This window comes from Typopeltis vanoorti, chromosome 6 (assembly GCF_054136105.1).
Source record: "Typopeltis vanoorti isolate ZY-2024b chromosome 6, IOZ_Tvanoo_1.0, whole genome shotgun sequence".
Classification (NCBI taxonomy): Eukaryota; Metazoa; Arthropoda; class Arachnida; order Uropygi; family Thelyphonidae; genus Typopeltis; species Typopeltis vanoorti.
Window position 1 is genome coordinate 49,260,390 of NC_143554.1, and position 26,093 is coordinate 49,286,482.

A 26,093-nucleotide genomic window follows, 5' to 3' on the forward strand; every position below is an offset into this window, starting at 1 on the left:
GTCTTCATTTGTTTGGCAGAAAAAAAAATTGCTGAAGTAAACTCGCAGAAACATTGTTATAGATGTCATAACAATTTTCCATGGTTGAGCGAATTTTACATTTATACAAGGTTACTTATTAAGTAGTTGAAGTAAAATAATGCAAGCTGAAAGAGAAGACCATAACTTTGATTTTGATGATGCTATAAATTATATATATTTATGTCTCGTATTTTTAAAAGAAGTAATACAAGATTCAGAGAGGATTGGTTTCCCATTTCTCTTCCGTGTGAAAAGTGTGGATGAACATTTATAAAGCTCTTGGTAAAAACTCCTAGAAGTTTTATAGTTGCGTGCAGCATAAAAAGAATTACTGTAGTAACGATTCTAGTTTCTCCTAGATATTTTTTTTCTAAATAAACTCAATCAAAAATAAAAGTTCCCATTCACTTTATCCAATATTTCCTCCAGTGTAAACAAATCGCTTGATGCACGGAGCGTATAAAGGAAGCCAAAAAAAGTTTGATCCACAAACCGTAAAGTTATTCTAATATTATAAATACCGAAATTGGTTTCTTCACTAGATTCAATAGCAATAATCCTAATTTCACATATATTATTCGTAATGTGCAATTTCAAGTCTGAAGTTCAACAATCCATTAGTATATGAGTGGTACTTTGCTTCGACCTCTGTGTGAAGTGGAGGAAAAGAAAAAGGAAAATAAAAGACAGGAAAAAACACTTACCGTTCACGGCATCCAAAGATGACAACGTAGCAACAGCATGCAATGTGACGATCTCTCCGACGTATACGATAGATGGAGTTCGTAAAGTGACGTTGTTGACCTCCGGTCCGTCGACCAGAAACACTGCAGCTGTTGTTATTGTTGTTCCTTCCTCCGCCTGCAAAGCGCCAGCTATCCTTCGCGATATGCTGGGATCCGAATTATCAGTTGTTGAGGGATCTCCGGCGTTCCCATGGCAACGTATTTGGTAGTCTCCGGACTGCTCTCCATCCCAGAGGGAATCCCTGCAAAAGAAAACGGAATTTGGAGCGAGGAGCTTACCAAAGCGTCTGTGATTACTGCAGATCTTACATGTGTGTAAGGAGACCAGCCGGCAACGATTATTCTGTCATGAAGACGTCAAGTCCTCATACATTTTCTACCGTACTACCAGCAATGACGTTAAATACAGATGGGCCGCAAAAGAAAACTCATTAGTTCATGTTCGATAGGTACATGCTCATGACACGCTACTCGCACTTTTCACACTCTTTCTCGGATGTTATAATTTTTTAGATAAAAACAAAGGTGAGAAAAGGATCTATGACTAGCTTAAAAATGTAACGTGAGTCATAAGGAACTTAATAGCTTCGCATGTGATAGAAAAACTACGCATCCGTTTGAAATAGTAGAATCGATATGACGAATAGCCAAAGATAATCACTCTTCAAATCAACAAGAAACTTATTAGGCCCGATGTTGAAACAAAGCAGTAGTGAGTTAGCAGGAATATTTTAACCACTGAAATTCCCTATTTTTCCCTCTACAAAACAGACAAACAGACTGAAGAACAGGTGCACATGACAGATATAATACACATGGCTCATAGCCTTAATAACTCAGGAAATACTAAACAAACCACCAACAAAGCAGGCAAAATATTGGTGATGATGATTGACGACGGTGCAGTCCAGACTTTGATTTAGATGAAGACAGAACGTAGCTCTTCTGTTTAGTGGTCTAGAATATGTTCAGTGCAATGCGTTTGTGATAATATGAATGTGAAGGTATTTCTAAACGGAGGTATGCGGTTCCACAAGGGGGGAACGGAATTACCTGCAACCCAAACTGCATTAAAAAGGAAAGAATCAATTAGGCGCGGCGCCTACTCTGTTCACACAGCAGATCGAATAACTAATTAACCACACCAAACTCATACATCAGAACTGTCCATCATTGCGAAGTTCAATTCGATTGCATGATTCCCAAAGAATATAGTGTTTCACTTGTAAAAAAAACAACAACAAATACATAAACCAAGAGAAATCGTTTTCAGCATCACCAGACTAATTCCTAAAAATAGTGTGTTGAAGAATATTAGAAACTCCTGTTGTCGTCTTTGGAACAAGTGTATTAGATTTGTTAATTTCTTGTGCGTTTCTGATTACGCAGCTGTACCAAAAAAAAAAAAAAAGTTATAAAAAAACAAAGATGGATATAGAGATACATTCTGGTCAGGTAAATTCTTCACATTACATTTTACAATAGTAATGAGTTAGTAAAGGCTATTCTTCCTCTCCTAGGTGGGAACTCAAATCTAGGTATTCCCAACGAAAACGGATCTGTCGTTCGACTACACTGTCTGATAGGAATTTGTCTTTTTGTCTGATAGGAATTGTGCGATCCAGGGGAAACAGGACGCACAATTCCTATCAGACAAAAAGAACATAAACGACACATTAAATATAATAACTATGGTGAAGCTGTCCTTTCTGATCATGCCCTGAACACCTTACATAGAAATGACTGGAAAAGCACTAGACTAGTTGTTTACATCACACCAAAACATGGTATGAACGCAAATTTAAGGAAGCCTGTGAGATATTATCAACCACCCTCAATCTGAACAATAATGATGGTCTAAAAATCCCAAACATATGGAAGGCACATATTCGACCCACGGAACCTTCCTCTCTAAGAGTAACTATAAACAGGACTGTAGATAATTCAGGATCCTAAATCAAAAATAACAATTGCAATGCTCAAAATAGGACATCACTGAACGAAAACTATCTATAAGAAAGAATATTTGCTCATGTTATCATAAATAAAATTTAGCTTGATGTTGTTTCTAAATAATTAATTAATTTGTAATTTTTTTTTCACTAGAGGTCATGCCAGTAGAATAACCTGTGATCAAATCATTGTTTCATTAGCTTACTGTATGTAATGTAACTCAGCTTGTCCTGTATATTTGTATATGCTCCATATATGATCTTAATATGAAGATCGAAATGTCGGGAAATTAAGAGTTATTTATAACACGGTTGTAAAGTCCATAATTTCTAAAATGAATGCTGATCACCGTGCAACACTAAAAGAAAGGGTTAATGAATAGCAGTTATTCCCACATTAAAATATTATGAAGTTAAAGAAAGAATATAAGATATTCCAAATCTAATTTCAAGAAATAGATTATAACATACAGTAAAATCAAAACAGTTTTCCGGGGCATTATTACTTTGATATGTAAGCATTACTTCCATGCCCGATGAGCATTATTCCTTTATCCATTTAAGTCACTTAAAAAATACAACCAAATACACATAGAAGCCTTGTCACAAAAATTATTTTTGCATAAATAGCTTACTGAAGTCAACGTAGCATTGCGTGCAGACAGAGGAAAAGCAAAAGGCGGATAAAAAAAAAAAAAAGATGAAGCTTTTCAACCCGCATAACAATCGTTGAACGCACTGAGGAAAGAGCACCTGTGACCTCCACAGAGCAGTAATCGGCTGTAGCGATGCCACTATAAATCAACGCAGCTGTCACCTCACACTATGAAGGCAGTGTGCCCTCCCATAACAACTCCTTTAAGGAATTCGCCCAAGTTCTCTACCAACTCATAATGGTATCGCAACATTAATAAAACCAGGGAAAAGAGTCCGTACTACTGATGTTCCCTCACCAAGCGTGACTTGAGATCTCCGATTAACAATATTCCCACCTGCAAACATGACTGAGGAATACAACTTAACGCAAAATCATGCTCCGAAGCACCTGCTTCTCCTTAGCCCCAAAGGAACAGGTGGGAAATGAGCGGTAGCAAGGAACAAGACAGAAAGTTTAGTAGCGCTGGGTAAAATATATGTTCAATAACGTTAACAAAAAAAAAAAAAAAAAACGGTAACCTAAATCACATTATCCTCAACATAAAATGTTATAAACTACACCAAAAATCTAATTTATCGGTTATAAATATGTTGATAATACCATACAATATCAGCAAAACGCGTAAGGCTCATTTGTATAGCCCGGCACTCTGGATGATTGTATTTTAATTACTCCCGAAACACATCCCATCTGTACTTATTTTGAAATTACATTTCATTAAAATTAATTAAGCTTTCGGTCCGTCAGTTTAAAATAGAAAAAATAATAATAATAAAGAAAACAGTGGAACACTCTTTCACAATTTCAGCCATATTTATAAATTCAGATTTAAAATAAACTTTTCGACTCGCATCAATCAAAAGAATACTTTCGATCTTCTTAAAGTGTAGTTTTAAAGGCCACTGTAGGCAGACAGGGTTGAATGTTCATAGCAGATTAGCAAGACGAATGAGCTAAGAGACAGAACAAACCGAGAATCCTCCTCTACAGATGACCAAATGTACTACTTCAAGCAAGGTTGTTAAATAAGTTCGGTAGTTGATATTAAGGACATTAATATCAACAAAAATATTTCTATGTAGTGCTATCAATTTTTCTAGTATAAATACTGGAACACTTAAAATACATGAAAAGTAAGAAATATACTTACTGCAAATTCATTTCAAATTTTAACGCTTATGGGGAATGTATCCACACAAATATGCAATATATATATATATATATATTTGGTTGTTGAAAATGAAATGGCCGTTGAATGACTGTCAGGTTTCTACTGGTTGCTGAAGAAAGCAAGCGCTGAGGTATATGCAAATTTTTTATGGCATGTGACAGCGTCACACGTGGGTGATGCAACTGTAGTATTTGTTTTGTTCAACGAGCATTAAGCATTGAATACTACCGACATCAAGTCAATCATGGAACCCAGTCAATTAAAGTTGCTATACCGTTACGAGTTCAAATTGGGAAATTCTGCAGTGGCTGCAGTAAAAAACATCAATAAAGCATTCGGTAGAGGAACAACTAATGAGAGATCCACTCGCCGTTGGTTTGCAAAATTTCGCTCAGGAGAGTTGAGGCTACAAAACGAACCCCGTGGCCATCGTTCTACCTCCATTGATTCGAATGAATTAAAGGATTTAATTGAATCAGATCCATGACAAACTGTACAAGAGATCGCCCAGACACTAAATGTACACTTCTCAACTGTTTCACGTCACTTGGCAATAATGGGAAAAGTAAGGAAGCTCGACAAGTGGGTGCCTCACGAACTCACTGATGAAAACAAAGCACGGCATTTGGAAGTGTGCTCTTCTCTCTTAAGAAGTAAAGAAGAAAGGTTCCTGCAACGAACTGTGACTGTGTATGAGAAGTGGATATTCTACGACAATCCTACACGTTCATCGTAGTGGTTGGAAGTGAAAGACGCTCCAGGAAGGCTCTAAAGGCACCTCTGCATCAGAAGATGTTGTTTACTGTATGGTGGTCTTGTGCTGGTGTTATTCACTACTCATTCCTTCCACGAGGTGAAACGATCAATGCAGTTCGATATTGTACAGATATGCGGAAAATGCATGACAAATTGTGCCTTAAAGCAACCAGCACTTGTTAATAGACATGGAGTCCTATTGCTTCAGTCAGGATAACGCCCGACCACATACGGCAGTGTGAACCATACAGCAAATCAACAATTTGGGATACGAAATTGTGCCTCATCCTCCATACTCTCCTGACATTTCCCCAACAGATTACCATTTTTTGTCCAAAAAATGCTTTGCCAACGACGCATCAATTTGTCGGGCAGTGAAGGACTTCATCACTTCCAGACACTGATTTTTACAAATATGGTATCAATGACCTTGCCACACGTTGGCAACAATGCACTGATGCTGCTGGAGATTACTTTGATTAAACAGGTATTCTTCTTTTTATTCTCTTCTTTTTTCAATCGTCCTTAAAATCGGCCATTTTATTTGCAACAACCCAATGTGTGTGTGTGTGTGTGTGTGTGTGTGTGTGTGTGTGTGTGTGTTTATTTATTTATTTATTTATTTAGGAGAGTGAAGAATTTTCTTTGCTCTTAAAACTTGACGGTTTATAACAAACTGCAATCAAACAGTCTTCTAATCAAATTCAGGTATTCGATTACAACTGCTTTCTTTATTTAAACTGTTTCATTTATCACGTATGGAATCATCAATAATGCGTCCAAGTATGAAATAAATATCATCTTACTTGCAGATGAAGCCTTACTGATTTACACTAGAATTCCCAGAATGAAAACAAAATTCCGAATTCAATGATATCTCACTCACCAGCTAACATTTTTAAGACCAACCTTTCGAAAAACCGATTTATATATTTAGAAGAAGATCGCACTGGCACATAAATCTGCTTTTTTATTTTAAGAAACAAAGTTTGTGGAATCCAATAAGGAGTTCTAAATAATGAACTAAAAGTGAGTAAATGAATTGTGTGCGCGTGCAACATAGTTATTTCATGGACACTTAAAGATGAGCATTTTACAAACTTTTCTTTAATGAATTTCTTGTATAAATTTAATGAACTTCGTCGTGTTACATATTCAAGATGCGGAGGAAGGAACCCATTTCTTCTTCGAATATTAGACTCAATCTTATTAGCGGCTCATTAGTTATCTTTTCGCCTTTGATACCAGGGATTTTTACCCACAGACAGAAAAGGCTGTATTCATTATAATAAATGGACAGAAAAGCTTCAGTAGCTTATCTCTCATCGGGTCAAGGAGATTGTTCGTAAAAAAGAGTATCGCTAGCTACAATCATACTGAATCATGCTAAAGCAATTTGACACAAGTTTCTGTAATTCTCTCTCACTTCTTCTCTCTTGTCTGTGCAGAAATTTCTGACCAAATCCAGCATGCAAATTTGTTTGTTTATCGTTAAACGTTTGTGAATTTATAACTCTTTGTATTAATTCCGAAATGAGTTTTTACCACCCTCACTTGCACACTAAAACAGAGTCAGCCTTCAGTTGAGAACACCCAGTCAAGCCAGGCATGAAATATGTACTACTAAAATTCAGGGTGATAATAAAGAATGGTGTAAGACCATGTTTCCAGTAATTACTAAATGATAGCTGTGACAATGACGTTATTTAAAACTAAAATTATCCCTGAAATGCAGGAATACAAAAAGAAAAATTAAAGCATTTACGTTAATGCCTTTCACAGTCAAAGTCGATATGTCCCAGAGAAATCAGAACTCCGATGTTGATGTATCCTCAACAAGTGATCTGTAAGAACATCAGCAGTGGAGTTGCTTATATTTGACTATTTAGATGAGAAATCACACTTCACCAAAACTGGTGTGCTTAATGGTTTTGAACAGGAACTTTGTCTATGCCTCTAGTTAGGAAGGGTTTGAACATACGCAGAAAAACTAAATTTTATCGCTTAGTTCAGTTCCTTCCTTCCAACTTAATTTATTATAACACTATTTGAACTACAATCGCGTATCATCTGTTGTTCAATGAACGTACCCTTTTTACAATTCTGGTAAACTTCGCAAAACGGAATGAAGACGGTTAAGATTACCCTGCTGTTATCTCTGCACTAAGCAGAATTAGCAGATTTTTCCTGACATGAGCAGCCACTTTGTAGGGAAAATTCATCTTACAGCGTGCTTAGCTTTTAATTTGACCAATATTTCAACTGAAGGTGGTCTGTAAATGTTACAGACTGAAAATTAAGAAAATAATTCATCAGAACAATAAAAAGGGCACTTCCAGCTGATTTCCGACAGAAGCTAAGATATTTAAAAATAAATAAATGCCTCCATTTTTATACATGTACACATTTAAATTTCTTTCGAGAAAATTATCAAGTGTTTCGCAAAAACAAAAAAGTATTGGCAGCAGTGTTGCTTAGTTCGGTGAAGGTTGGCAAACGTTGCTATAATGAACCCGGGAATTAAGGAAAAACGTGCATGTAGAAGAGAAGGATAAAACATATCAGAAAATTTGATCTATGAACTGAATATTATGAACATGGATATGAGGGCTATGATAATATTGGAAACTTAAGAACAAAAGGGGGACAAAGAACCTTGTACTAAACTACCAACAGCACAACAGACAACTATAAGGCAAGCCAACACCTTTAGATAACTCCTTGCATTCCACATCGTTTACAAGTCACTTTATAAATTTCCCATAGCAATGAGTAGTTTTAAATTTACCTACGAGACGTTGATGTATTTATTAAATTAATATACAGCTAAAAATTAATTATTCTGAATTAATTTAACTGGATCACTTATGAAGAACATAACTCATAACATCACTGAAACATAACATATAGTTAATGGAATTGAATGATTATGCTTTCTTGGATAGAACTTACACGGCTTATGATGTTCTTTAAACGGTGGACATTTGAAGATGACACTTTTTCTGAATTAGCCTTTCAGAATTAGTTCCACCATTGGAACTAAAACTAATAAAATATACTATACCTTCCAAATGTTGAGTTCACACGGAGGTTGTCTGTTTTGAGGAAACCCCATTTCAGTAGAAGAAAGAATTACTCTATCACGTTTGAAATTGCTTTCTTAATCATAATCGAGCGAAGGGCTCAGCTGCTGATAACTATCATCATTGGCAAGTGCAAATTTCAATATGTGAAACAGTTTAAATTTTGGACTGATAGGCATCTTTATTCAATCAGTATAAAGTCACCAAAGCACCCACTTCGTTCGCTTTTACGGAACACGCACTCAGTTAATCTCTACAATTCGAACAAGAAACTCACACATTTTGACATGTATTAATTTAGTTAGTGAAATAAATAGTGATAAAAAACAACTGAGTAAAATGTATATTAAATACTAATATACAAATAAATATTATTAGAACTTAATTAAAAAGCCGAAACATAATTGAAAGCGCAACTTCTGAAAGCAATCTATAAAGTAGAACTCTGGAATGCCTTCTAATGGGACTATATTGATCAAGTACATATAATAAACAACTATCTTATATCAACTAGTTTCACCAACTAAGGCTGTTGGCATTTTTTTGACTGTATGGTGTAAAGAGTTGATCTTGTTTAGAAAATCTAACAGGTCCTTTTTTGTGTGGTTCCAAACAATAAAGACGTCGTCCACGTATCTCCACCATACTGTGGGTTTAGGGTCTACTTCAGATAAGATTTTACTTTCAAAATCATTCAACCTTTACACCACACAATCAAATTCACTCTAGAAAATGAAAAAGATAACCAATTACCATTTCTGGACACTTCAATTACGAAACTAACAAATTGTGTTATCAACCTCTCAGTTTACCGCAAACCTACCAATACAGGATGTTATTTGCATTTCACTTCCTCCCACCACATTTCTAAGAAACTTAGCATTGTACACATGCTGAAGAACCGTGCCTCTCTCCTCACAACAGATCAACAAGACCTCCAGGAAGAACTATCCCTGAATGGATTTCCTCGAAGACTCGTCCACAAGATACTTTTCTCTGACCCCCCCCCCCCCCCACACACACAAAGACAACGAGATAACATACGTTATATTTCTACCATCGTCATTCCATACTTAGGGACAGTTTCGAATAAGATTGCAAGGCTCCTTAGACCACATAAAATACGAGTGGCCTTTAAACCTACAGAAACGATTAGGCAAATCTTAAGATCTCCAAAAGATAGCCATGCTTTCTTCAAATATGCTGGAGTTTACAACATACCCTGCTCGTGCGGCTTGAATTACATCGGCCAGACTTCAAGGAGCCTTGAAATTAGGCAAAAAAAGAACACATTGATGACATCAATAATAACAGAGAAGAAAAATCGGGGTTAGCTTTTAATTTTCAAGAACGAACCATATCATAGAGTGGGACAGAAGCACAATTCCTTATATAGAGGAGGACTTCCGCTCCCGAATTTTTAAAGAAGCCACAGCAGTTGCCCGCTGTATACAAAACCTTAACAGGAACCAAGGACTAATCTTGCCCGTGATCTAGAAGACCCTTATTAGATCTCTTAACTCACCAGAACTAAATTACAGTGTCAACTATAGAACGCTCGTAAATAACAACAAGTGAGTTCACGCATGCTCTATGCCTGTGTTGTACGCGCTCTCTGTTCTTTGTCTAATATAATTGGAATCAGTTGATTATAGTTTGTAACAGTTTTTTACTTTTTAGTGCCTTACATCAGTTATGTACCCTGAAGATGCCAACAGCCTTAGTTGGTGAAACTAGTTGGTATGAGATAGTTGTTTATTATATGTATTTGATCAATATAGTCCCATTAGAAGTCATTCCAGAGCTTTTATGGTCAAGAAAATTAAACGTTTTTTAACATGAAGTAGAACTCTTTTCGAAGAGAAAGGATTAACAAATGATTTTATTGCGTGTCTCCGAGAGTCAAATAGGCAATAGCAATAGGTATCATAATAGAAAATATAGCGAAAGATCTTTATTATATTTTACTATGAATTACAAGATCCTTAAACGATGGTACCTTATTTACTGGACTGGTAAGAGTAGTGGTACATGGAGGACGTTAGTGAAGTGATGAGAATATAGCTAGAACGACGTCATAAAGAAGCTATAAAAACAGCTCAATTAGAAATAAACTCCAATAATTGGTTAACGTGATGATATCGTAATTAGTACAAATACGATTATGCATAATTATAAGAGAATCAGAAAAACAAAATCAGAAATGCAGCAATATTCAGAGCTGTCCAGCAATGAATCTTGCTGCACAGATCTAAAGTACTTACATAAAACGTTTCCATAATTTTCTACAAAAAACTGAAAGTGTAAATTGCGATAATAGTAGCGTATAAAATTCTCTGGACAGAGAAAGGATTAAACACCTCCCAAAAATATAATAATAATATTATTATGGACGTCCCTAAACTGAAAGCCTCATTTTAAATAAATTCAGTATACAATATTTATAGTGAATTGTATAGCGATGTCATTGCTTTGACCTGCAAGCAATAAGCGTTCAGTTAGCTACTTTTTGCAAATTTGGTATTAAGTGAAAACAGAAAACTGTGCATAAACAATGGCAGACTCATTGAAAGTACAGGAAAAAATTCAAGACAATGGCACTTAGCTATTAATCTACAAATGTCATGAATCTGAAAATACTTCGAGAACTTCCGACTCAATTACAATTTTAGTGACACCCTGCAATTTTCTAACTTGGAAAAAATTCACTGCCAAATAAACAAAACCAGGATATTTACCACAGTCTTCTTAACGACTGGTCACGAGAGTATTCTCCAAGGGGGCAGTGGATAACATGCTAAATACAGGTGCTGCTGAAACTCAATTAGTTTTATTTCTCCGGAAATATATTTTGGTCCCTTAAGGCTTTTCGCTTGCTATATCTTTCTAATCTAATCTAATCCTGTGGCCTCCTCTTTAAAAGGGGTTGCAGCTGATCAACAGTCCGCTTCCATGCCTCTCTATCTCTTGCCCGTCCAATCTTTGATGTTGTCTTTCCATTGCAGTCGGGGTCTTCCTCTTCTTCCCTTCACCATCCCCTGCAATACTATTCTGGGAAGCTCTCCAGAAGAACCCATCATCAAATGTCCTGCAAACGCTATTTTTCTTCTTTGGATACTAGCCATATAGTCTCTTTTAATTTTGAATATTTTAAGAACCTCTGCATTGCTCACTCTTTCAGTCCAGCTGACACGATCCACTTTTCTCAAGCACCACATTTCAAATGCATTCAGTCGGTCACTCCTCTCCTTATTGATCGTCCAGGACTCACATCCATATGTCCCCATGCCCCATAGCATTGTCTTGAGGATTATTACTTTCAACTGTTTGTTCAGGTTTCTATTTCCTAATATGTGGTATATTTGGAAAAATGCTGCTTTTGCTTTTTTAATTATGTTCTTAATTTCATAATTAGATCTATTGTCTTCTGTTATCCAACTCCCAAGGTATTCAAAACTTTTTACATTTTCTATTCTTTGTCCGTTCAAAGTGATTTCCATCCCATCATTCATCACTTTTGCCTTCTGAATGTTTATTTTCATTTTATGTCTCTCATTTCCAACCCTGTTCAGTCTGTTCAAAATTCTTTGCAATCCTTCCTCTGTTTCGTTCATAAGTACAATATCATCTGCACATCTCATATCTATATCTTTATTCCATCCTTCAGATCTTCCAAGGCCTCCCTCATCATCCATTCACTATAGATATTAAAAAGGAGTGGGGGCATCCCACACCCTTTATTGGGATCCATTCAGTATCCTCTCCTTCAAATCTGACTCTGGCTTCTTGAGTTTTGTATATTCTGAACAAAATTCTCATAATATTTTTTATCTATTCCTATTTTATGCAAAATATCAAATAAAACAGTGTGATTAACGTTATCGAAAGCTTTTTTTTCATAACCCACAAAGCATAGATATAACTCTTTATTGCACTCGATCATTCTTTCCCCCAATATCCGTAGTGTTGTGATAGTTTCCCTGGTTCCCCTGAAACCAAACTGTGCTTCATTTAATTCCCTCTCTATCATCTGTTCCATTCTTCTATATATTACGTTGATTAGGACTTTTGCAACGTGGCTAATCAAGCTGATAGTTCTGTGCTTGCTGCAATCCATCGTTCCTATAGTCTTGGGAATAGGAATAAAAATAGATCTTATGAAGTCTTTAGGTATTCTATTCTCCTCCTCCAGATTTCTATTAAAGATGATGGACAGAAGTTTTATTCCTTCCTTTCCCAATGCCTTCAGTAACTCTCCTTGAATATCATCCACTCCTGGAACTTTCCTATCCTTTATTCTTTTAATGGCTGTTTTGGTATCCCATTCTTTAATTTCTGAGGCATCCTCATTTTCTATCTGATTACATTCCAGATCATCTTCATCTCCATAAAGTTCTGTAACATACTTCTTCCATCTTATCATTTTGTCCAACAAAATCTTTCCTCTTTCATCCTTCAAAGCACTTTTTATCCTTCTCTTCTTCCCTGAAATCAAGTTCAAGCCTTCATAGACCTTTCTCATATCCTTTGCTGTATTATTTTCCTCTATTTTCTTGCAGACCTGATTGAGCCAGTCTCTCCTTTTTAGCCAGAATTTTTACTTGTTTAGTGATCTCTTTATACCCGACTTGGGCTTCACCACTGTTCTTATTCTTCCGTTTTCTTCTTTAGTCATTTTTTTCTATCACCTCCTCAGCAATCCAGGACTTCCTTCCTCTCCTCTCTGCCTCACCCAGAAGACCTTTAAGACATTCCTTGATTTTCTCTCTTAGATCAGTCCAGATTACTTCTAGGGGTCTATCAGTATCACTACTGCTGATCTTATTTTCTAGTTCGGCTTGATATTTCTCTCTGATATCTTTTCTTTTTAGTCCATCAATTCTTATTTTTCTAGTTGCATTTTCTTTATTTATCTGTTTTAATCTGATTTTTACTTTAATTGTGAGCAGGTTATGACTTGTGACTATTGCAGTCTGTTCCAGGATAAGTTTTTGGATTTTTATTACATTTCTATATCTTGAGTTAATTAATATATAATCAATCTGATTTCTGATTTCTTCACCTCTCTGTCCAGGGGTGCTCTCCACGTATTCTCTCATGTTGTTGAAACCAGGTGTTAGTCAGTATCAATTCGTGTTTTCTGCAAAACTCCACCAGTCTGTCCCCCTTTTCATTTCTTTCTCCCAAGTCTCAAGGGCCCACAGACCATCCTCTCTTCCTTTCCCTATCTTTGCATTCATATCTCCCATTACTATCAGTATATCTCTGTTATTTTTCAAATGTAAACATTCCTCTATTTGTTGACAGATCTCTTCAACTTCATCTGTATGATCTGTTGTTGGTAAGCATACTTAAATTATGAGGATATTTCTAGGTTTGGCCTTTATTTTCAAAGCATCACTCAGATCTCTGCCGATATCCCTCCACTATATCGGCTATCCTTTTATCCAACATTGGATATCGCGAACTCTTAAATATACTATCAGAGTTCTACAATAGTAAACAGTAATAAATACCCTACGAAAGTTTTTCATATAGCGATTTTTAAAGAAATCTTCGATTTCGTCAATACGCAAATATTTCTTTTCTTTTTACTAATAAAAGGAGGCGAATTATTATAATAAAAGGCATTGTTAGTTCTTATATAATTTCTTTTAAATTAATGAAGAAATCACTAGCCTCAATATCTGCAAAAGCTGATACAGCTCTTGCAGAATACTGAGGCTTTTCCATGCTACCGATGAGAATCCAAATAGAACACAGACGGCCGAAGAGTCAGTGAATACCTGCAACATAAAGAGTACAGTGAATGTAATGTACTGAATATCAAAACCTCAATTTCTTCTAAATAAGCTGCCTCCTTGTTGAGCTTTCTAATAATAATAAACAAATAATGTGTTAAATTTCCAAAGTAGAAAACTCTTCTTTTTCGTTTGGAAAAAGAAAAAAAAAACTGTTTTAATTTTGATAATAGTCGCTTTTGTAAGTAAAGAAGAAAATAATATAATCTAGAATAAGATTACATCCGCTCCTTTTACGACAAACATATACATATCTTGCTATTCAGTGCACTATTTCTCTTGTCATCTACGAGTATTTTTTATATTTATTTATTTGAAACGCACTTACTCTGTACCAATTACCAAAATATTCTGATAAATTGCAGTATCTATTTCCGGATAATTCCTGGAGGGGGGGGGGACGGTTCCGAAGAAAATTTATATATGTTTACCTGAATGTTATATTAATTACTAATTTATATCTTTATATAACAGAGATGCCTGATTTTGACTGCATTCTATGTTACTGATAATAATAAAAATAAAAATAAAAAATAGAAAAATCCTTAGTCGATGAAAGGTTATAAAACCTTAGTATACTGTGATTTGACAATCTTTCGTGGGCTAAGGATTTTTTTCTGTTGTTTTTAATTTTATATATTTCTTATGCTTTTATTTTTCACACAATCCGGCAACCCTGCTCCTGAGAGAAACCTGCCCACGGGGTTATGGGTGGGGGTATTCGAACTGGTAGTCTATTAGTTGAAAAGCAATTATGCTACCCATTCGGTCAACCTACATCTACAGGTGAACCTTAACTTGGCTTTTTAAGTACAAAAGAACGAAACGTTGAACAAGCTTTCTTCCTGTTCATCTCCTCTTTAATTTATGCAGAACACTTCCTAAAAATTGCAACATATTTATATTCAAATACAACAGCGATAAGCGTCATCGTTTTCCCAACCTTGAATTCGTCCATTGTATTAAAATGATGCAAGTTAAAAAGGTGAAGTTCTGAAAGGACGCAAAAAGACAAATCAGCAAAGGCTAACATGAAAATCCCCCCGCTTGACTTTATCAGCAGAACTGTGGGAACGTATATACATAATCCCTGACCTATTTTCCAACGGAAATGAGGTTCCAAAGAGTTCCAAGTTTGGCAAGAGAGTGCAATTAGTTTTTTTTTTTTTTTCTAATAATTTGTTTGGATAACTGCTACCTTCAAAAACCTTAGTTAAGAGAAAACATTATGTTAGAATAGTGAACTTGTTTCTTAAAGTCTCACTTCCGCTAAAAAAACAGGTCACGGTGTGCTGTGTTGCAGTTTATCCAAACACACTAACAGTAGAATTTAGTGGCTGTGCGCTTCGCAACCATAGACTGGGTAAGGAGTGTCCCAGGTTCGATCCCCCTCGAAGACGTGAGGAATTTGAGGCTCTTCCTCAGCCATAGTCAAGTTAGCCGGTCTTGGGCGCGGGCAGTACGGTTTTTTCCCATCAGTTTATCTGGCGTTTTTCATCCCGCAAACCGGCCCCATGAACACTCCTACAGCCACAAATACTTAAATTTATGTATGGCGGCGGTTCAACTCGCCCCAATGGGGGGGGGAGGAAACTCTATACGAATAAATAAAAGTAGAGTTTAATCATTTACTGAAATAATACATATAATCCTATAAATATATTTCATTTTTTTTTCTAAATCCGATAGAAAGATGCATTTTGTCCGAAGCAGCTAAAATATGTGCGCCCAGAAGAACAATGTTTAGACTTACTGACATATCGATACATAACGAAATAAGTGTAAGCCAGCAAAACATTTAAAAAGAAATGTCTGTTTTATTTTTTATTTATTTTTGTAATAACAAAATTTTCAAGAATTTTAATTGAAAGAAACTGAATATCTAATGTGTTAGTAAGTAAAAATTATCATTCAACAGCAAATAATAAATTCGTATTGTGACAAAATATGACTCATTTAAAAATTCTGTTCGAAATTTCTCAGCTAGACACATCGGCTCATGAATCATATACCAATTATACACACCAAAGAGGTTGCAAAATCTACAGAAAGTCTGCACCATGTGCGGATCAGGAATTGGAATAAGGGAGAAGGTTTAACTTTTGAAGTGCAAGGGCTTTCCGAAGGGTGGTAAGAGGATAAGAGGAGATGGCATGCTGACTTTGGAGTTGGACTGCATATGAGTGTGTTGGACAACAGAACATCGTGGTTTTAATGCATTTGGAAGCACATGGTGGTTAACGGATGCAGTAATTATGAACATGATTATTCAATGCAAATAAAGCAAAAACACATCGACAGCCTGTTCAAAAACGAGCGGAGGGAGTCAGTGACATATGAGATGTCAGATGGCTACAATGTCCTCTTCTGGACAGTCAAGAATTTAGTACGTTTCTACTGCCTCACTCCAAATATGAGAACGGTAAAAGTTGAAGAGTGATTGAGACTCTCGTGCACCGGTACCCCAAGTTGAAAAAAAAAAAGAAAGCGAACTACAATGACACACCAGGCAACACCCGAGATATCACCTGCCACTGTGATATCTCGTCGTATCTAGCGGAAATCAAAGACATGAATAAGAGGATGGACATGGCGGACTATGCAGTTACATTATTTGGCTGTATCACGTACTACGATGGTAGATGGTCAGAGAAAATTTCATCGTAATCGATGAAAAATTTCAGAATTGTTTCCTTTATAAGGCATTTTGTGAATTTAACAAATTTAACAACCATAATCGAAACTGATCAGTTTCGCAAATTCAATTAATGTTCAGGCAGCAAAGAAACGTAACAAAATCAATTAGATCACCGGTTTTCCAACTTCTGCATACCTCTGTTCATGAACAATCATTTGTTCCTCTGAATATGAAACCAAAAAACGACAATTTTGAAAAACAGCTCTATAAAGAAAAAAATTAGAAAAGTGCCGGCGATAAAAGCTTATAAAATTCTCATTGTGGTTGCTGACACAGATGTAAGTGTAACACAATTTCCGTATAACGTGTTGCGCATGTTCGAGACCTTTTTTTTTAGCGTGAAGTCCACAATTATCGAGTTATCGCAAATCGATTTCTCGTGCATTCGCCAAAGGTTACTGGGTGGCATTGTTTCCCAAAACTTCATTGGTGTGCAGTCCTTTAACGATCCTATCAAAAACTACATAAAATTTTATAGGATATTATTAGCGACGGTTTTTGTTAAACAACTTCTATATAAAATGGATGGTCAAGCTCATTAGAATCTGCTTACGCACGCGCACAAAAATAAATAAATAAACAAAGGATCTAGAACTTGATCTGCAAGTTTCGAGTTCCCTCAAATTTCACAACAAAGGTGAAAATATTACTTCTGGTGTTCTTTGAGGAGTTAGGGTATATCACTAAGGTGGATACTGGAAGGAAAAGCGTTTCAACGTGGTACCTGCCCAACCATTTTGTGAGGCAACCGGTTGAGTAAGGAGAACAAAGAGCTACTTAAGGTATTCATAGTGACGTTATTAACTACACTTTGATATATATAACGTTTACGTCTTATGCATTTACCTGCCAGTGAAAATCTTCTAACCGTAAAAAAATTAATTACGTTTTCAAGTGAATTAATTATGTGCTGTGAAGTGCTTCGTCAAGAATGAAATAGTCGACGATAATTCGCAACCGCTTGTATCTTTTTAATGATGACGTATGCTACCGGTAGCTAACTCAATCTAAAAGTTTAACTATATCATAAGCATATACAACATAAAAAAACTGCTTCTGTAGTATTTATTTTGTCAGACGTATAAAGTGTTACAAATGAAGGCCCGAAGTGTTTACCAGACGCTAGAACGAAACAAGGACAGTTACCGATTTCAGTATGCGAAGTGAAAGGGTTATTCAAAGCTAATGCAAAAGGAGGATGGATATGATCAATAATATTCCATTTCCGTATTACCCGGATAGTGAAATGGCATTATGCAAATTTCTAACTACCAATGACACACTGCATTGCATGAAACGGATTCAAAGAAATAAAAATAATTTAAGATCATCTATGGCGCAATATCAGATAAGATATTTTCTACAGCTGAACGGATTTGAGATGGATTATATGAGATGGAAAGATATGATTAGCGGAGGTACAGACGAGAAATAGCGTCCTGAGTGGAAAAAAGCCACCAAGTGGCTATGGATGTTATGTACTTGTGTCACGAAAGGCTAGAAGGGAATGCTAGCCAGAGAATAAAATTTTCATCTTGTCTAGGAAGCTGGATATTATTATGACAAGAGCTAAAGCGAGATGAATGATTTTATTATGATCATTATTGTTGTTTTTATTTATTTATTATGGACATATTTAGTTATTTATTTTAGCTGAAGAGAAGAAAGACCAATGTTTGGACAGCATTCAAATCGAATAGGTAGTCCTCGCCACACTGAAAAATAGCATGACGTTCAGAATTTAAGCCTTGTTTTGAAAGATATTAAAGTTTTGTATATTCTATATTTTTCAATAATGCATGCTGACGAATGAGGCTTTTTATTATCGAGCAGAGAGAATTATGCCAAAGCAACAGAGAGTGAGGCCAGTGTAACATGTCCGTAAATTGAGGATGTTCTCTGGTCGTTCTGTCTATTTTGCGGATGAAAAATCATGGTTTCCAGAAGACAAGAAAGTGTACACTACATTAAAATTATGGATATGATAGATCAGAAAGTGAGACATCATTTATATAGAAGATGAAGAGGTTAGGCGAAAGAATGGAACTCTAAAAAATGTACTACATTTGTGGAGAAATTGCAAACGAAGTAAACATCCACCATACCGTCTAGTAAACTGTCAGAAAGAAACGTCACCAATTACAAAAATAGGGGCACCAATTTGTTGAGTTCAAAGGGACCTGGAATCAAGCAAACTTTAGTTGCAGACCCATTGAAGTGTCACGAACTGCACACATTTTCTTAATCTTTCGAACAACACGTAGCAAAGGTGGACGACGTACGATTTGAGATAATTTATTTATTCATTTTTCATCCAGTAATTATATCCTTCTTTCCATTTAAATGTGCTGTGGAGTTAAATTTCTGTGGAATTACCAATTATCATTCATTAAAAACACTCCTATCTTAATACATACAAAGAAGAACAATGCTTCAAAAACTCGGTATTTTGCTCTTTTTAATGAATCGCAAAATTTGAATCTCATTCGTAAATCTAAATATCTACAGAATTGGGACATAATGTGATTTACTTTACCACTGAAATCCTTAAAGATGTAACTTAGAGCTTTTGCTTGCTTTATTCTAGTACTCCACTGCACAGAGAATGTTACAATTTCTTCACATTTAGTTAGCTACTCTCTCTCTCTCTCTCTCTTTCTCCCCCAAAATACATATCGTAAAATGCAATTTTACTTCGTAATTAAAAGGAGATCGCCAATACACTGAATTCCTCCGTCCATTATACAGAGGGGTATGCAGTACATCAATTTCTTCTTGCACTTAATGCACATCGATTTCCCACGAAACGGAGAGCTTTAAAACATAAAGGGTTTTCGATTTGTTCTTTACGACATCGATTTTTATTGTATGTATCATAACTTTTTTTAAATATTTAAAAATTCTCTTTTACCAAAAGGATCTGAAATTCTAAACCCGTTTAGTCGCTTTGAAAGAAACTTCCATCTTTCTTCCTCACTGTCACTGCAACAGGAAATGTCGTTTAGCATATATAACAATTCATGCGCGTGCAGCTTTATTCTTTTTTTTTTTTTCTATTGAGAAGCGTTAGGGAAAAGAGGATGTGCTGTGTCTTGCTTTCTAAAATTGAGTGTGCCCTGCTAAAACCATTTAATAAAACTTCCTTTACATAACTAGTTTTTACTCATTTTTTTTCTTTCATGTATTAGCTTTTATGGAGAGAAGAAGCACGAATGCATCTTCCCCATACGCAAATCCAACGGCTGCGTAGTGGGAAAAAAGTTCTTCGAAAGCAGAAACAACACCTTCTTGGAGAAAGAGACTCGGTTGTATTTTTTTGAAAAAGAAAATAGCATTTTAGTACTCCTTGCTTCACTACGCATTGCATACACGTGGGAGATGATTACTGCTAAAAGCATATGAACTCTCCACGAATTTCAGTCAAGTACAACAATCATTAACTCTACAAAGAGCGCCGACAAGCTTCGTGAGTTTATATTCCTGAATTTTAAATATACATTATTATTATGGTACGTAAATTAAACTGTAGTTTTTCCCCTAAATCAGAGGGGTGACTTAGGTGATATCCATATCAAAAGAAATTATATAGGGTCCTTCAGATTAAGGTGAAAATTTGACTTAATTGTGATTTTTTTTTTAAATGTACTGTATGCAATATTTAGATAAACAATGGAGTGAAAGACCAAAACTTAAGTTTCGAATGTATATTTTGGAACGCAAGCATTTTGAGCTGCTTCATAAGCATGAATCTTCCAACAATTTATGAAAATATCAACTCTGTTTTTAAAGTAGTAACTATACACGCAGGAATTACAAAAGAGTAAAATCATAGACATGGGAAGTACAAAAGAGTAAAAATCATAAATTCCAAGTACAGTAAGGTAAGTCTTTTTAAACACACCTATATATAGCAATCCGAAAACGAGCATGTCATTAATATTGGTAGAAGAAATATAAAAATAAATAAATAAATTATAAAATACGGTTTTAAATCGGGATTTTTATTCCTTCATTAAAAAATAAAATAATAATAATATATATACACACACACACACACACCGGGTCTCTTTTTATGGGAATCTGAAGTTATGAGGTGCACGCCCACAGATACGAGACCTTTCGACACTTCTGCGCATGTCAACGGAAGGAGAATCCATTCCGATAATAGGGTAATCCAGCGTTTCCCAAACGTTTCTACGACGGAAACACAAATCCTGAAATTTTCATGGAACATCTTGGTTATTTTGTAATGTATTCATTAATAATTAATTGTTAATTTAGCCCGTTTTTTATTATTAATTAATAATTAATTAAATTTTGCCCAATGGAGGAAAAAAGCACCAAAGAAAAGCAATTCCTTTGGAAATGAAAATTGCAATTTTAGATCGCTTAGCAAAAGGAGAGGGATCTTCGGTGATTGGTAAATAAATATTTTAATTTAGGCGAATCTACTATAACAGCAATTAAAAAGAATGAAGTCGCAATAAGAAAAGCTGTCATTTCTGGCACAAAACTAGGTGGCAAATTATCATCGTACTTAAAAGATGCTTCAATCCAAATTACGAGCGCTCGTTAATTTGGATTGAAGAATTAACTCAAAGGGGAATTCCTATAAGTGGTTATTTAATTAAACAAAAAGCTCTTCGGTTATATGAACAGATGAAGCAATTGGAGCCATCTATTTCCGCTTCCCAGGCTGATAATGAATTTTCGGCTAGCAAAGGATAGTTAATCGGGTTTATAAAAAGGAATGCACTTCATCACGTGAAGATTACAGGCGAGGTTGCAGCAGCAGCCAAAAATTTTCAAGAGAAGTTAGCCAAAATGATTAAATGTATTGTCCCGATCAAGTGTTTAACGCTGATGAAACAGTTATTGTTTGGGAAGAAAATGCCTAGTCGAACTTACATCGCAAAGTCTGAGAAAAAAGCAAGCCGGTTTAAAGCAAGCAAAGATCGAGTAATGTTGTTATTTTGTAGCAATGCATCAGGAGATCTAATGTTGAAACCCCTCCTAGTAAATAGATTTCTAAGACCACGTGCTCTAAAAGGCAAAGATCTAAAACGGCTGCCGGTACATTGGATGGCTAATACAAAGGCCTAGGTAACAACTGCTGTATTTACTGAATGGTTCAATAATTGCTTTGTACCAGAAGTGGAAATATATATGAAGCAAAAAGCTCTCGATTTTTAAAGTTTTATTAATTGTGACAATGCACCAAGTCATCCGCATTTAGAACATCCAAATGTGCAGGTAGTGTTTTTTCCACCCAATACAAGTATTATTCAGCCATTAGATCAAGGCATAATTGCTACTTTTAAAAAATATTACGTTAAGCGCACTTTTCAATTTATATTGGATAAACTAGTAAATGAATCATTAACAGTAACTGACGTTTGGAAAAAAATTTATATTTTGGACTGCTTAAATCATGTTGCATCTGCTATCGCTGAAATAAGACCACAAACTTTAAATGCTTGCTGGAAAGCAGCTTGGCCTGGATGTTGCAAACAGTACAGCCATGCAAACATCTATATTATCAGTTGAAATCATTACATTGGCACATGAAATTGGTAGAGAAGGTTTTCATACATTTAGCCAGAACGATGTAGACGAATTGCTTGTGGATAATGCCTTAAGTGACTATGATATTATTGGATATCGATTAACTTTAGATATTGTCGAAGATTCAGAAAACGATAGCGAAGAGGAAGAAAAACCTGTTCCCCTCACTGCAAATATAATTCGAGAAGGTCTTGAATTGTGCAATAAATTGGAAAATCATTTTCTTGTTAATGACAGAAATTCTGAACAAGCCTTTAAAATTCAACGTGAGCTGAAGAATTGTATGTCTGGATATCGCGAGCTGTATAAAAAATTAGCGAAATCATCATCGCAAAGTTTAATGTGCTGATTTTTGTCAGAAGAAAAAATCAGCACAGAACGAGGGTGAAGCTAATTCTGTTTGTGAAGAACCATTGGCCTTTACCATACAGATCAGATGTGCTGACTATCTCTTCTGGTGATGAAAGTGATTTTGCACCAGTTCGCAAACGTTGCCGAATATTGTCTAATAGCGATGATAATTCTGATGACAAAATGTTAAAAAAAAAAATGTACTGTACTTACTTTTCAATAAAATTAAATGAATAAAGTTTTAAAACCAACTTAGGCATTTTTATTTTTTTGAATTTTCATAAACTTTTTATGCCATTTTAGGTTTATTTTAATTTATTTCTTCAGTTTTATGCGGTTTTAGAAAATTATGGAACGTATCCCTGTCCTGATTTTTCAACTTTTATATGCGGTTTTCTGTAGAACGTATCTACCGCATAAAAAGAGACCCGACTGCGTGTATCTATCTATCATATATATATATATATATATATATATATATATTCAGAATTCATTTTTACTCGGTTGGAATATTATTAAAAAAAACTTTAATGACTGTTACCGAGAGATAAAAAGATGACATGGTTTATTTTAAAAGATACTACTAGTTAACAAGTTTCGTTGAATAGATCGACATCTTCAGGTATCACAATCAAATAAATATATAAAGAATTACAGAGACTTAAAATTGTAATAACAGAACAAGTACAAAAAGACAGTAGGGTGTTTAAAACAAAATGCGAGCTTGAGTTCCAAACAAACGTATACTACGCGCTGTCGCGAGTGCGCCAATACTGAACAGAGGCAACGTGTGCGTCAGAGAGATTGAAACTTAGGCTGTTGTTGATATGAGAGGAATCTAGAGAAATTTCTCTAGATTCGACAATCTTTCTTTCGAGCTCATCATAGCACACATGGATGTTAGAAGTTTGAGTCCAGTTCACAATGTGTTGGCGGCCTTCGTCTGAGTTAACTGAAAAGAGAACGTGGCTAGAGAACCCTGGCTCTAGTCCTGTTATAAGAGATATCTCTACGGTGTTCTTCCAAACGTAGAAGGATGGATTTAGCAGTCTGGCCATAGTATGGCTTTCCACAATCACATAAAATCTTGTACACTCCAGAAAACTGAGTTGGAAGATGTTTCTCTTTAGGTTTACTAAGTATTGAACGAAGTTTTGGGAGAGTAGTGAAGCAAGTTCTGAAGTTAAACTTCTTGAGAATTTTTGCCAGTTTTGGTGAAAGAGAGCTGATGTAAGGCAAAGAGATGAAGGCTCTGGTGGAAGAGGGATCTTCAGAAGTAGTTGAGTGACTGGGGAAAGAAATTTGTCAATTTTCTTAGGAGAGAAACCATTATTAATAAAAGTTTTTTTTTTAAGAAAAATAAGTTCATTTTCAATTTCTGTTTCTTCTGTAGGTAAAGATTTGGCTCGGGGTGAGCTAAGGTGGAAATAATATCAAATTTTTGTGGGGGATAGTGATGGGATGAAACATGAAGGTATCTATCAGTATGAGTAGGCTTTCTAAAAATTGAGATTTTAATACTCTCAGCATATCTGGTAAGTTTTAGATCTAGAAAGGGGAGGCAGTCATCGGATTCCAGTTCGAAGGTAAAAGAGATTTTTTATGACACTTGTTTAGGTGGTCTAAAAATAAATTGAGGTTGTTGACACCATCTTCCCAGATGAGGAAAATATCATCAATATAGCGATACCAGAATATTGGTTTAAGGTGGAAGGAGTTAATAGCTTTTTCTTCAAAATCGTTGAGAAATATATCTGCGAAAATCGGAGAGAGCAGGCCGCCCATGGCCAAACCTGAGTTTTGTAAGTAGATCTTATTGTCATATTTGAAGTATCTAGACTTTATGCAATGGGAGAATAGAGCAAATAGTTATTTTTGATAATTTGTTCTTGAGAAGATTGAGGACTTCTTGAGCAGGTACATTTGTAAAGAGAGAAACAACATCGAAACTGGCTATTAAATCTGTTTTTTTAAGTTTGATATCCTTGATTTTAGAAACAAAATCTGCAGAGTTTTTAATATGTGAAGAGGAAATTCCAGAAAGATTTCTCAGAAAACTCGCGAGATATTTGGAGAGGTTATAGGTAGGAGAGTGTATGGCTTCAACTATAGGTCTGAGTGGGCAGTTTGTTTTGTGAATCTTGGGGAGACCATACATTCTAGGGATCAAGGGATGAAGTGACCTAAGAGAAAGACGAATATTTCTTTGTAACTCCAAGGTGGTTTTTAATAAATTATTAGTTCTATTGTGTAGTTCAATCGTAGGGTCACTATTAATTTCTGAGTAAGTATCACTGTTTAAAAGATCCAAGATTTTATTATGGTAATCAGACTTGTCTAAGATGACAGTCGCATTCCCTTTGTCAGCTGGAAGAATAACGATGTTATTATTATCTTTTAAGGATTTAATAGCTGCTCTTGCAGAGTAAGAAATGTTGTCTGGTAGAGGTATAGCTTTATTTATGGTGAAAATGGTTTCCATACGGAGGAGGTTAGCTTCCTTGTTAGGTAATAAAGAAGCTGCCTTTTCTATCTTTGTTAAGAGATGTTCTTTAGGAATGGATGTAGGAGCAGTGACAAAGTTGAGACCTTTAGCAAGTATGCTTTCTTCTGCCAAAGATAGTTCATGGGAAGACTTATTGATAACAACTTTTTTTAAATAGGTAGAGTCAAAATGAGAAGTTTTGCTATCCTGTACATATTTAAGAGAATCATATTTTCTTATTAGGTTGATTTTATTTAAATTATGTATTTTAGAAGCTTTAAGAGTGCTAATTTCTTTCAAATTGTTCCAAGATGAACTGTCTAGAGAATGAGATAAACGTGTTTCATGATAAGTCTTCCTAGAGAAATAAGAGGAAAGACAATGTTTGGTATCACAAATGCCGCCAGCACATTGTGAACTTGACTCAAACTTCTAACATCCATGTGTGTGCTATGATGAGCTCGAAAGAAAGATTGTCGAATCTAGAGAAATTTCTCTAGATTCTGCTCATATCAACAACAGCCTAAGTTTCAATCTCTCTGACGCACACGTTGCCTCTGTTCAGTATTGGCGCACTCACGACAGTGCATAGTATACGTTTGTTTGGAACTGAAGCTCGCATTTTGTTTTCAAACACGCTACTGTCATTTTGTACTTGTTCTGTTATTATAATTTTAACTCCCTACAATTCTTTATATATTTCTTTGATTGTGATACCTGAAGATGTTGATCTATTCAACGAAACTTCTTAACTAGTAGTATCTTTTAAAATAAACCATGTCATCTTTTTATCTCTCGGTAACAGT

The 26,093-nt window shown here is 35.4% G+C and overlaps 1 protein-coding gene across 1 annotated transcript in view; it reads right to left on the bottom strand.

The window, feature by feature from the left end:
• LOC150105440 (uncharacterized) overlaps positions 1 to 26,093 on the bottom strand; it is a 763,287-nt gene that overhangs the window by 422,726 nt on the left and 314,468 nt on the right. The window contains exon 4 of the mRNA XM_090394153.1: positions 726 to 1,009. Coding sequence (XP_090250279.1) covers positions 726 to 1,009 — 284 coding nt within the window. The remainder of the gene's footprint in view (positions 1 to 725; positions 1,010 to 26,093) is intronic.